The sequence below is a fragment of the Pseudoliparis swirei genome, chromosome 21 (genome assembly GCF_029220125.1).
Source record: "Pseudoliparis swirei isolate HS2019 ecotype Mariana Trench chromosome 21, NWPU_hadal_v1, whole genome shotgun sequence".
Taxonomy (NCBI): domain Eukaryota; kingdom Metazoa; phylum Chordata; class Actinopteri; order Perciformes; family Liparidae; genus Pseudoliparis; species Pseudoliparis swirei.
In genome coordinates, this window is record NC_079408.1 from 16,799,399 (window position 1) to 16,813,648 (window position 14,250).

The window sequence follows — 14,250 nt, forward strand, 5'->3', positions numbered from 1 at the left end:
GCCCGTTGCCTAGCAACAAGGGTGTGGGGCGTAGTCACTGGCAACAGTGAAGCAGAGGCAGATCGAGAAAAGGCTCTCCATGGGGTTAGCATGTGTGCGTGTGTGCGTGCGTGAGCTTGTGTGTGGTTGAGAATGCATTGAATTGAACAAGTGTTCCTATCTTTACTGATATGGATAACAGGGTGAGGGAGCATAACAGACATAGCGGGAGAGAGGGGGAGGTGTGTGTGTGTGTGTGTCTCTGTGTGAATGGTTATTTTGGGGGCTCAATCCATCAGAGCCCCGCCCCGCCGGACCAAATGAGCCGTCCCAGAATTCCCCCGAGGTCTTGATGATATCATCCATCGCTGCCTCATGCATTATTCATCTACACTCACACACACATCTTTAGCTCCTCCCACTTTCTGCTCCAATTGGGCATTCGAGTACTGTGTGGCAATAATCAACCTTGAATGGCGAATATTTAACATGCAGCAACTACAGTCTTCCCACAGGGGAAGTGTCATGACAACCACAGAGGTCCTGTATGTGCACAACACATTCTGGACACACACGATGCTGCAACAAAAGAAAAGTTGTCACATTAATAACGTGTATGTATTATGGTTTACAGCTCTGTCCACTTTTTAAAAAGGATGGACGGTTATTATGAAAACTAAACAAACATGCAGGCTTCCTCGTGTGGCTCACAGGTGAACTGCAGATACACATCATAAAAGATTACAGAAGAAATTCTGCAAATGCATTTTGTGACCCTATTAAACTCTTGCAGGTCTGGACCGAGTCCCCATAAAAGCTGCCAATATGTATGACAAGTAAACCTATATATACAGAAGCCCGCTGTGCACCAACCACTTCACGTTTCCATTCAGTTTTCCCTGCTCAGCGACACACCCGCTGAGGAACACACCCTGGTTATCGGGAGCTCGATAGTCAGGAACGTGAAAATAGCGAAGCCGCGGACCAGAGTCGTGTGCCTCCCGGGGGCCAGAGCGGGCGACGTGGAGTCTTGTTTGAAGCTGCTGGCTAAGGACAAGCGGAGATACAGTCAGATTGTAATACACGCCGGTGGTAATGACTCCCGACTACGCCGGTCGGAAGTCACTAAAATGAATGTGGAATCGGTGTGTGCTTATGCCAAGACATTGCCGGACACAGTAGTTTTCTCTGGTCCTCTCCCAAATTTGATCAATGACGAATTGTATAGCCGAATGTCGTCATTTGACCGCTGGCTGTCGAGGTGGTGCCCAGCGAATAATGTGGGCTACGTAGACAACTGGAAGACTTTCTGGGGAAAACCTGATCTGATGAGGAGAGACGGCATCCATCCCACGTTGGACGGTGCGCGTCTGATTTCTGCGAATATGACCAAGTTGATCACCGGACTTAATCCATGACAACCAAGGGTTCAGATCAGGAACCGGGAGCAGAGTTGTAGTCTTACACCCTTCTCTGCTCTTCCATTCGAGCAGTTACCCACCCACAGCTCTAGAGTAGAGACTGTGTCTGTCCCACGGCCACTTCAATTAAATAAATCAAAAGTAAGCAGAAGAGGAGTCGTACAAACTAACCTTTTACAAGTTAACAACATTATTTCAGCAGTGCAACAAAACAGGACTATTAAATGTGGTCTCCTAAATATTAGATCTCTGTCATCTAAAGCTGTGTTACTAAATGATTTAAGATCAGATAATCACATTGATTTATGTTGTCGAACTGAAAGCTGGCTGAGCCATGAAGAATATGTCTGCCTAAATGAATCGACTCCTCCAAGTCATATTAATACTCACATTCCTCGAGGAGGTGGAGTAGCAGCCATCTTTGACTCGAGCCTATTAATAAATCCTAAACCTAAATTAAACTACAACTCATTTGAAAGCCTTGTTCTTAGTCTTTCACATCCAACCTGGAAAACACTACAGCCAATTATATTTGTGATTCTGTACCGGCCACCAGGTCCATATTCAGAGTTTATATCTGAATTTTCAGAGTTTATATCAAGTTTAGTTCTTAAAACTGATAAAGTTATTATTGTAGGAGATTTTAATATTCATGTGGATGTTGATAATGATTGCCTTAGTGCTGCATTAATCTCATTGTTGGACTCGATTGGCTTCTGTCAGAGTACAGAAACCCACTCACAGCTTTGGCCACACGCTTGATCTTGTTCTTACTTATGGCGTTGACATTGAGCATTTGAACGTCTTCCCACAGAATCCTCTTCTGTCAGACCACAACCTCATAACTTTTGAGTTTATACTACCGGAGTGTACACCGTTAGTCCAAAGTTTCTACACCAGATGTCTAACTGACAGTGCTGTAGCTAAATTTAAAGAAGCGATTCCTTCTGCATTTGATTCAATACCACGTCTCAATATAACAGAGGACTCCTGGTCTAACTTTAGTCCGTCCCAGATTGATCATCTTGTTGACAGTGCCACAGGCTCACTGAGAATGACACTGGACTCGATAGCCCCTCTGAAGAAGAAGACAGTGAGGAAGAGGAGATTTGCTCCCTGGTATAACCCTCAGACCTCAAACTAAAGCAAACGTCACGAAAGTTTGAAAGCATATGGCGTTCAACTAATCTGGAAGAATCCCGCTTAGTTTGGCGAGATAGACTTAATACTTATAAGAAGGCCCTCCGTAATGCCAGAGCAGCCTATTACTCATCAGTAATAGAGACAAATAAGAACAACCCCAGGTTTCTCTTCAGCACTGTAGCCAGGCTGACAGAGAGTCACAGCTCTGTGGAGCCGAGTATTCCTATAGACCTCAGTGGTAATGACTTTATGAACTTCTTTTATGAAAAGATGGTAACTATTAGAGGCAAGATTAATAATCTCTTGTCCTTAACCAGTGCCAATCTGTCCTCAAGTGGAGGACAGATTCTATTTTCATAGAAGTTTCATCTTTATTTACTTTTAACCAGTAACATATATACTATATTTACACATCCGAACAAAAGCTCACATGTGTTGCCTTTATTATAACACCAACATTATTCAAATAGCTTTTGTGGTTGCAGAACTACACCCTTTTTAGTTTGGGTATGTTATTTCGAGCAAAGGCCTAGAGATGCTGCTATAGGCTGATAGGCTGCTGGGGGATGTTTAGGATACACTGAGCACCTATCTCCTCTTCTCTCTCTACTTATGGATGCATTTTATTCTCTCCATTGCAAATTATTAACTCTGTTTCCTCTCCGGAGTCCTTTTGACTTCACGTCCAATGGACCTGGCTGGGTCTAATGCCATGGCGCTGCTGATGCTCCGCCCACTCCTCTCTACCTCTATCTGCCTGATGGATCATGGAGGTCTGGATCGTGGTCCATGCCTACTACCAACTATTCATACACTCTGTCATACTCATTGAATGTGTTGTAACTCTGTAATGATTCATTCTGTACACATTACATCTATTGCACCTGTCCATCCTGGAGAGGGATGCTCTCCTGAAGGTTTCTTCCCTTTTTTCCCTGTGAAAGTTTTTTTTCTATTTCTTAGAAGTTTTTCCTGATCTGATGTGAGGTCCTGGGACAGGGATGTCGTATGTGTACAGATTGTAAAGCCCTCCGAGGCAATTTTTTCATAATGCGCGATCCTAAATAAACTGAAATGAATTGAATTGAATGTGCAAACAGAAAATACTTCGGTGTATACATGAAAAGATGAGACAATTTAGTATTTAAACAATGTGAAGGCACCACAAGTCCTTCCTTCCTGCTGCTGTCAGGCTGCACAACACACTGCAGTAGATCGCTGGAGATCCTGGCAAACTCAGCACTTTACTTTATTTTCCCCCTGTATATTTAGTATTTAGTTTTTTTTTGTATTTTGTTTTGTGTTTTTTATTTATTTTTCATTGATGCTCTGATGTGCACCGCTGCTGTGATTTTTGAAATTTCCCCACTGAGACAAATAAAGTGATATCATATCATCATATGTGAATTTCAAAGCATTCAGTATACCTTAAATGAAACAAATGAATGAGGGACAATAGTTAAAAGAAAAAACATGTATATACATGTTTGTTGGTATAAACATGTATATTCAAATTATTCATGTTTATTATTGTAATCAAACTATTATCCTTTATTTGCAAATCCATCTGTTTGGACTGTAAATAGTGGTTCAGGCTTTGGTCAGATAGAAAGACATCGGTCCTTCAACACGTTGACAACGTGACTCTTGAAGTGACGGAGCCCTAATGAGCAGAGATGAGCGTTTGCTTTCAACACAAGAGTCGAATAGCAGGCTGGCATTTTCGGATATTTAAAAGAATAATGTGAATTTGCAACCTTCAGTGGCCACATTACCGCCACAGTCACTCAGTTACAGCATCGGTTATCCACTCCTGCTTGTTACCGGAGAGAGAGACGCGCTGCTCGGCGTAGCAGTGGCCCTCACTGTGGTGAGCTAGCCGGTGATGGAGGAGCCGTAACTCCGCTAGCTCAGCGCTTTGATGTCTGCTTCGGCTCGTTAACGTCTCCTCTCCCATGTTTGACATCTCTAATGTTTTGCCACCACAGAGCAGCACATATCGTTACATCTACACTTCTCTGGCATAGTAGAATATCCCGACCGCTTCCCAAGCTACTGTTGCTATGGCCAGCGAACTTTCCAGTTAAGATGCGTTCACTTGCACCGCGAAAAAACACTAATTGCGCAACCAGTAAGAGAGCGTATGCCGTCTTATATTTTGAGCGTCTTTCTTTTATATTTTGAGCGTCTTTCTTTCAAAAACAAATTAATTATTTCAAACTTAGCGTCCATGAACATGTGATTATAACAAATTTCCATGACTTTTCTAAAACTTTTGTGATGTAAGTTTTTTCCATGACTTTTCCAGGCCTGGATATGACTTTTAAAATTCCATGACTTTTCCAGGTTTTCCATGACCGTACGAACCCTGTGTACACTGTTGACATCCACACACAAATCAATATAAGACATACAACTTGTGTTTTTTTATGTTTTTGATATCATTAAAGAAGCATTTATAAGCTTTTGTCTCCCTGTAGTGGGGATCCTGGTTACAGGGGGATTAGGGCAGTGGCGGGCCGTCAGCCTAAACATAATTACAAAATTAAAGCTATTTTAGAATTATTTTTTATTTTCCTATTGTCTTCCTCTGTTGCTGTGCTTCCATCCGGCAGCGCTGCTTCCAGTCTAATTTATTTTAACGGGAGCTTTTATCCAATCAGATGTCAGCTCCACAATCTCTATGGAAGAAGAACAGCTCATCTCAGGCCTTCACAGGCCAAGACAAGTACAGCCTGCTTGAAGTACATGGAGACCTTATCGGTGATTGACATCATCTTTAACCAATCATATCGCTAGTTTGACATACTGGGTGTATTTTTTTAGGTCCTTTGGCCTTCTGGAAGCCCATGAAAGTACGTCAGAGTAACCTGCGCTGTGATTGGTTAGTGGGCCTGCATGCAGTTCAACTAGAGGAGAAGGAGATAGATAAGCCGTGGTCAAGAAGTGAAAAAGTCACCACAGTTTAAGTTTTTTGCTTTTAACTTTTAATGATGGACGGAGGAGAAGCAGACTTGGTGGCGGATTTAATCTCGAAGCCTTTCTCAAGGAGGACGCTTCAGGAAAAGACGGACATTATAACCTACGGCCACACCACAGCTAGCTTCATTGAGTTGCGTGTTGGCAAAGAGAGGAGATTGGACTTGAACTTAACTTGAAGTGAAGGGAGTTGGTGAGTGAGCTGCTTGTTGTGTTCTGCAGAACGTTGTGTTCATTTGTCTTTTTATTATATGGTTGTTTCTGGTTATATTGAGTGTCAGGTGTTTTAGTGCCACAGTTCTGTCTGATTGCTTTGTCATGTTTTGTTATATATAAATGTGGCTGGTTCTTGTAAATGTGTTCTTGTCATTGTGTTTATTACGGTGGTGTGGACTACAAGCTTTGTCCGTTAATGACGCAGCATCCCGTCATGGCGTGTTTATGTATCTGCACTCTGCGGGTATGTATTTGTAGGTGTTGCGCTTCATGTGCTCCTTCACAATAAAAGCCCCGGACCGGAACACTGGTGAACTAATATCTTACATTAGGTTGTTCAGCTGTAGTAAGACGGCATTGAAGGCCTAGGTAGAAAATGCACGGCCCGCCACTGGATTAGGGGTTAGACATCCAGGAAGTACAGAGCGGGTTCTACATGAGAACGGGGGAGGGGGTTCAAGTATATGTCATATTCATTGAATGTTTATGTAACGCCGTTCATCTGGTCACATGACATCTATTCACCTGTCCATCTTGGAGAAGGATCCTCCTCTGTTGCTCTCCTGAAGGTTTCTTCTCTTTTTTCCCCATAATTCCAGATAAAGGTTTTCTTCTATTTCTTGGGAGTTGTTCCTGATCTGATGTGAGGTCAAAGGTCTGGGATGTCGTATGTGTACAGATTGTAAAGCCCTCTGTGGGGAGTTTGTAATTTGTAATATTGGGCTCTACAAAATAAACTGAATTGAAGTCATCATCACACTCTCAACTGACAGGTTGAATGAGAAAGCTTCAGGGGACTCTGAGTTTGGAAGCAGCAAACAAAAGACAGTGAACGTCCATAAAAAGTTAAAGCCTGGACGGATCACCAACTGAGAAGAGGTCTGAAGTCGTGTGTGTTGTACACAAAGCAACACAGAACATTATTTACAGCACCAAGACACCACGACGTGCTGACTGTCATGTTGTGGCTTTACACCGACGCACAAGGTAACACGTCTTCTGTCTTAGAGAAATGGAACAGGAAGTCTCTTTTACAACAAAGTGCTACAATGAATAAAGCTTCACAAGCGTTACATTACACACACACACACACACACACACACACACACACACAGCTTCCTGTGGGGCTTACCTGGCCTGTTTCTCCAGCCACCATGCTGCTGCTCAGGGGGCTCCAAGAGGCCCGACACACCCGGGGAGATGTCCAATGTGTGTGTGACGGGCGTCTGAGCCAAGATGGAAGTGTGCGGACTGTGTGTGTGTGTGTGTGTGTGACATGGGGAGGGAGGAAGAAGTGCAGGACCGTCTTTCCGACTGAGTGGATTAGTGTGTAACGTTCAGGAGGTATTACCACACACACACACACATACACGTGTGCATAATGAGGGGTGTGTGCATTCTTAGAGGGGATTATGTGGACACAAATAGAAGTCTTTTCTTCTGACCTAGAATCAGAATGGTGCAATAAAGAGACAATGGAGGGGGAGACACACACACATACACACACACTTCTGCTTGGTCTGAGAAATACACACTGTTGATGTCTTAGTGATGAGGGATTTGAATTCAGCTATTTTGAAAGAAAGCCCATGTTATAAAAATGGGATGTCAGAAGTAAGTGACACCCTTTCTATTACACCCTACAGGTGTGGTTGTGCCACCTAAGTGTCCCTGAAGGCATCACAGCATTGCGGTAGTGGCTGAGAACTGGATGCAGATGGACTCATTATGTATTCACGTTTACTGATGTTATGACTGATACACAATGGTAACCAGATTGTAAAGCCCTCTGAGGCAAATTTGTAATGTAATATTTTTTAATTATTTTTTAAATTATTATTAATTATTATAATTGATAAACTGATTCATCCCCGGTGTCTGAGGGAGAGGAACCACAAGTCCTTCCTTCCTGCTGCTGTCAGGCTGCACAACACACTGCAGTAGATCGCTGGAGATCCTGGCAAACTCAGCACTTTACTTTATTTTCCCCCTGTATATTTAGTATTAGTATTAGTATTTGTATTTAGTTTTTAGTATTTAGTTTTGTGTTTTATATTCATTTTCATTGATGCTGTGATTGTTGAAATTTCCCCGCTGTGGGACGTATAAAGGAATATCATATCATATCATATAAGTACGGGGCTCCCAGGAAGGTGTAGTTAAGTGCTTTTGGGTCATGTTATAGTGATTGTACTGAATATTAATTATGTTTAATTCTTATGTACACATGTGTGCACTGTTTGTTGTCTGTAGCGTGTAAATACTAAAAGATATACTACTTACATTCCATCACTTTATTAAGGCCATATAATGTTGTTGTAGAGATACAATGAAGTCATCCCGTGAGCTCTCCTATAAGTTGGAAAACATTATTATCTTCATATCTCAGGAACAGATGAGAGCCTGTTAATCAAAGCCCAGAGGAGTTATGGGTTTATGAGGTGTGTTGCATCATCTGCTTCTGGCAGCATCTGGGCGACACCGCTGCTTCCTGTTCCCGAGAGAGCTCACCGAAGGAGAAGGGCGTACAGGCTTCACTTATATTTATTATTGAGTTGTGTGTTCGATAGTTTTCACTTGAAAGCTCATGAATGTTTCTCAGTGACACACGTTCAGGAGTCACTACTAAAAACTTTAAGGGCTGAAGGACTCAGAGACACATTCAGGCTGAGAGTACCCATAATGCAACACTCTTGCAGTAATGTGTCGAAAAAGATGGATCAGCTCCTTGTTGGATTAGTAGTACATCCATATATCACTGGTATGCCATATACTGTTGCCTTTAATCACTGATTTCTTTATCTCGTATCTTCATTCCTAAAAGAAGCATTCAGATCCAGTTCTACAAGGTGTTCCTCGTCTTTCCATTGTACATGTTAAACACATTTAAATGTTTATTTGTTAGTGTAGTGAGGAGTCTCTGGCAGCAGGTGGCACTACAGCAGCATCACTCTGAATAAGTAGAGCCCCATACTCCTCATGGTATGGTGGTGCAGGAAGGTGTGTCAGTCATCACAACATGATTAAACTGCAGATAACAGAATAAAACCTCTCAGTGTCTTCAACACACGCTGCCGATTATTGTGTTATTATTATAATCATTTATAGTGGGACATGTAGCTACAACGTCTGGCCCCACCATCCCCATCTGGTAGTCATGACACACACACACACAAGGTGATGCTCAGGTGTACACACACACACACTGGGCCCTGTGTTGAATAATGGATGCAGGCTAAGGGGGGTGGGAGAATGATTATTCAGCACCGCCTCAGGACACTAGATGGTGGTAGTGGGGGGAGGGGGGGCCAGACTCATTACACGTCTTAAAGGACCCATCGTATGCCCATTTTTCCACAAGTTGATATGGTTCCTTGGAGTCTTAATGAAATGTTTGTAACATATTTTGGTCAAAATACCACAAGAATCATTTCAAACAGCACCCTTTTTACCCTGTCAAAAACACCTCCCCACAGATGTACCTGTTTTGAGTGCCTGTTCCTTTAAATGCTAATGAGCCAGCTCCCCCCTCCCCCCTCCTCCACGAGATGCGCTCGCCTAGCTGCTGCCTGCCCAGCTAGCCATTACCTTTGTAGAAATATGGCTACTGCAGATGAAGATAGCGTCGTGCAACCATCTCGTTTTGAACCAGAGACCCTGAACAAGAAGAGGCTCCCGAACAAGTTGGAGAAGTTAGGGCTCAACAGGACGTTTCTGAATGGTAAGTTAACTTTGTCACTTCTACATTTATTTATTTTTGTACATTGGCTAATCGTTGTATTTGATGACTTATGACTTATTTGATGACTCATGTCTGTAATATGAACACAACTTTCAAATAAACTTTACCTGCAAAGTTGTGGTGGGGGGCGGTCCAAGGCCATGTAGCCAGACTCCCTACATGGGCGTGCTTCAAAATCTACGTCGACGTTGGTGGTGATCCCTTTGGACGCACTCAAGCATATCGTTTCTGACAGAGGAACCACAACAAGCCGCGTGAGTTCTTTTTTTCCAGCGTTTTTGTGTTGGGAGACATGCCAGATACACAAATTAAAAAAGTGGAATTTTCATAATATGTCCCCTTTAATTTCCATTCGCTGAGCTGAGGGCAAACACACAGTCGACCGTCTTTGGACTCGTCAAGTGGAGCCGGAGCCGAGGCCGACTGCGAGGGGCACAGTAGGTCACTGTGTCAATCAGGGTTATGATGGCAGATGGAGGGTGTGTGAGGGAGGCAGGGTGCAGGGTGTGTGTGTGTGTGTGACCAGTTAAATACGATACATTTGATAGGAGGGGTCAAAGGTCACAATGGGATCAAAACCCAAAGAGTCATTTCTTATTGGGTATTACCTGCCCACCTTTTGTGAATTATTACACATCAATTACTGCATGTTACTCAATGAGAGGTGGATCTACTGCTTAACATACTGCATTCCAGTATGTTAAGCAGTCACTTCAAAATGAAATATTATAGTTATATTTGTGTGAACACGTATAACAGAGAATTACATTTTCATTATGCAAAGAATAAGGCCATTTTAAAAAATGGCCTTGTATTCTGTGCATATTTGATATTAATAACAAATTGTCTGCACGCTAAACCTTTTTTTACACAGAAAGATGGAGGTGGAAATTCTCTCTAAAAAATAAAAATAAAGATTTAAAGAAAATAAATTAGAATATACAAACAAAAGGATGTAGAATATATTGTTCATTTTGATTATTTATTCCAAAGCAAATGCATGTTGTTAAGATCACAGAGGCTTTCACATGAAGGAGAACGGAAGGGGAACAACCTCTTTACTCGTTCTACTCATTTGGCATTTCTCAACATCTCCAACAGATAGTTACTGTGTGCACTATTTAAAAAAACTGAATATAATATTTTCTGTTTAGCTGTGAATCTTATAACTAGTGGGATTATTGTAACGAGGGAAGCCTTGTGAGATTCTGACTGGAGGAAGTAGACGCACCATAAGAATAAGTCCAAGGTTATTACACAATAGATTTGTTTGAACTGCCCTCGTTAACTCTCTGTGCACACACACATACACAATCCTCTCTGGAAAGCATATAAAGCACATACAATACTACACTTAGGAGTGTAAAATTATTATTTGTATTAACCATTTTATTGTATGCATTCTATTAATTGTAATCCTTATATTTAAAAAAATGATTTCCCTCCAATAATTGGTATATATGTAATATATCTTAAACTTTTTTTTCTTTGCTTAAAATATTCCATTGCACACTAACAATGTAGGTACTGTATGAATCCATTGTTCCAAACATTGTAACTAAATATCATTTACAAGAATCCTTCCAAAGCATCTCTGGTGCGGATCTTTAACTCCCACTAGTGTATTATACACGAATGAAACATAATTCAAGGGACTGGTTAGAACTATAAATCAGGCCTTAATGTGGAAATGAAGCTGTGCCAACGAGTGACCGTGTCAGTCGGACCAATTAGCCGGTCTGTGTCCTCCGGCTGTGCAGAGGACTCCCCACCCCAGAGCCCTCGTCCTCTGACCCCTCCATTGTATTGGATTAACTTCTCATTCGCTTCCTTCACTTGAGCTCGGACACTCGACCTCAACATCAACACGGATCTCCAGGATACCGATGACAGCATCGCCTTGTATTTCTGTCCTCTGCGTCACTTTCTGAGAAGCAAAGGGTGGAAGGACGCGAGGTGCCTTTCGTAACAAGGCCATCTTTCTGTGCCGATGAATGGATTGGCCTTTTAGCATTTTGGCTCTCACCGCTCGGCCGAGTCTCCAGCCCGGCTCTCACATGAGTGACCGGCCTTGTCATTGGAAATTGGCTTTAATTCATCCTCCACCACGCGCTTCCTATGAATTTAACCCTGTGACATGCACAAATCCTGTAATGTGAACACCCAACAACACAGACACACTACTGCTGACAATATAATGGGGCAGCAGGAGTGACACGTCCTTAGATATCCTGATTCTACTGGTTGAAGCCAGATAAGCATTATATTTTGATCTCTATTTTCTGTCAATATAATATTTAAGGAGACCCCCAATGCATGAATCTATAGCGTCCCAATTAGGTTAAATGGACCTTTATTCATAAATGATTTTCGTGTGAAACTTTCCATGACCTGTACGTAAAGGAAAATGGTTTTATTTTCATAGCTCTGGCCATCGGCTCTAGAAGTTATGATAACATAGTACATATCAACGTACTGGCTGAGCTCTCTCGGCTAAAGGAGGTCCAACCAGACAAGAAACTAAAAATGTCCCATAATCATTTAGCTTGTAGAAAAGTGAAATGTGTTTGCAAGCGAGCACAAATTAAACTATTAACTTACTAGAGGCAACATTGATTACAGCAAATAGAGACTTTCTGGCTCATTGTGTTTACCATATTTGGCTCAGTTGTGGTTTTCCTGAGCAATATGGTAATTTGTTACATTACGTGTTTTTGCTTTCAAATAATGTTGCAAGTAAGTTGGCAAAATTGTGATTGTTTTTATCCTCTATGTTTGACTGCTCATCCTTCCGACCCCACTTTACCTAATAATCAGTGATATCATATCTCAGCGATTATTTCAATTAAATGACAATTAAACCCAAGCAGTCATAAACTGCAGTTATCCTTTAAGCATGTTAATACTTCAGTTTGTTCACTGCTCATCCTTTGTTACTTTCCGCCTCTATCTTAGGCCAGTGGCTCTAACTATGCTGGGACACGCCACTAAACTAAAGACAGGCATTGTGGTGTTCCCATGGGCTCTAATCGAGGTCCTCTTCCCTTTCAGCGAGTGAAAAAGCATGTTAATACTTCAGTTTGTTCACTGCTCATCTGTTGTTATTCTCTTAATCTTAGGCCCGTTGCTCAACCTCAGTACAATACTAGCCACAAGGCATTGTGGTGTTCTCCTTAGCTCTAGTCGAGGTCCTCTTACCTTTCCGTGAGTGGAAAAGCATGTGTTGTGATTTGGAGTGTTTCCTGTTTTGTTTTGAAGTCCCTGTCTCGTTTCCCGTTTCCCTGTGCTTATCTGTTTTCGTTCCTGATTGTTCCCAGCCACGCCCTGATTGTTTCCACCTGTGTCTCCACCTGTGTCTCGTTTCCCCAGTGTATTTAGCTTGTGTCTTGCTGCTTGTTCGGTGTCTGTTCGTTTTTGTTCCTGTCTGGTACTTGTCCCTGTTCCTGCTAGTTATTAATCATAAATCCTGTGTTTTTTGAGAACTCTGCCTGCTGCGTTTGGACCCAAACCCAAGCACAGGGAAGGAAGCGCAGGGAAACAGGAAACACTCCAAATCACAACACATGCTTTTCCACTCACGGAAAGGTAAGAGGACCTCGACTAGAGCTAAGGCCCCCCCCCCCTTAAAGGACGGCTTCAAGACGTCCCAAGTGTTCAACACGGGTGGGTGGAGGGGAGCCGGAGGAGGGGCCAAGGGTATGGCGGACAGAGTCTGGGGGGCGGGCCGGAAGACGACCACCCGGACGAGGGACGCGCTCCGGAGGGCGGGCCGGAGGACAGGAACGGGGAGCTAGGGGACCCGGCTCAGGAGATGAGGGGACTGAAGCCGGACAGGACGGGTCACGGGGAACCGGGGCTGGACGGGACGGTTCACGGGGAACCGAGGCTGGACAGAAAGGCGACGGAGCACGGGGACCCGGAACCGACCGGGACGGAGGGAACAAGAGCCGGCGGCAGAACACCGGGGACTGGAACTGGCGACGGAAGACCGGAGACCGGAACCGGAACACCGGGGACTGGAACATCGGGGACTGGAACTGGCGGCAGAACACCGGGGACTGGAGCCGGCGACGGAACACCGGGGACTAGAACCGGAACACCGGGGACTGGAACCTCGGGGAATGGAGCCGGCGACGGAACACCGGGGACAGGAACCGGCGACGGAACACCGGGGACTGGAACCTCGGGGACTGGAGCCGGCGACGGAACACCGGGGACTGGAACATACAGGACTGGAGCCGGCGATGGAACACCGGGGACTGGATCATACGGGACTGGAGCCGGCGATGGAACACCGGGGACTGGAACATACGGGACTGGAACATACGGGACTGGAGCCGGGGACTGGAGCCGGTGACGGAACACCGGGGAATGGAACATACAGGACTGGAGCCGGCGATGGAACACCGGGGACTGGAACATACGGGACTGGAGCCGGCGACCGAACACCGGGGACTGGAGCCGGTGACGGAACACCGGGGACTGGAGCCGGTGACGGAACACCGGGGACTGGAACCGGCGACGGAACACCGGGGAATGGATGCTGCGAGGCTGCAACGGAAACTGCCGGGTGCTTCCACGGAATGATGAGCGGCGGGTAGGTCCGACAGATCAGGTCGAAAAAACTCTGCTGTGCTGTGTCCATCTTCTTGGTCTGTATGTTCTGTTAGGTAGGGCAAGGTTTGGACCCAAACGCAGCAGGCAGAGTTCTCAAAAAACACAGGATTTATTATTAATAACTAGCAGGAACAGGGACAAGAACCGGACAGG

The 14,250-nt window shown here is 44.0% G+C and overlaps 1 protein-coding gene across 12 annotated transcripts in view; it reads right to left on the reverse strand.

Annotated features, from left to right (window-relative positions):
- Positions 1–14,250, reverse strand: part of ank2b (ankyrin 2b, neuronal) — a 219,178-nt gene that overhangs the window by 121,685 nt on the left and 83,243 nt on the right. For 7 of the 12 annotated variants that reach the window (XM_056442742.1, XM_056442734.1, XM_056442743.1 and 4 more), the window contains exon 1: positions 6,871–7,010. The exons of 2 other annotated variants lie outside the window; for them this stretch is intronic. In XM_056442742.1, coding sequence (XP_056298717.1) covers positions 6,871–6,894 — 24 coding nt within the window. In that variant the 5' untranslated portion in view covers positions 6,895–7,010. Of the gene's footprint in view, positions 1–910; positions 1,081–6,870; positions 7,012–14,250 lie in introns of those variants that run through there. 3 more of the 12 variants (XM_056442740.1, XM_056442744.1, XM_056442733.1) reach the window with 2 other exon arrangements.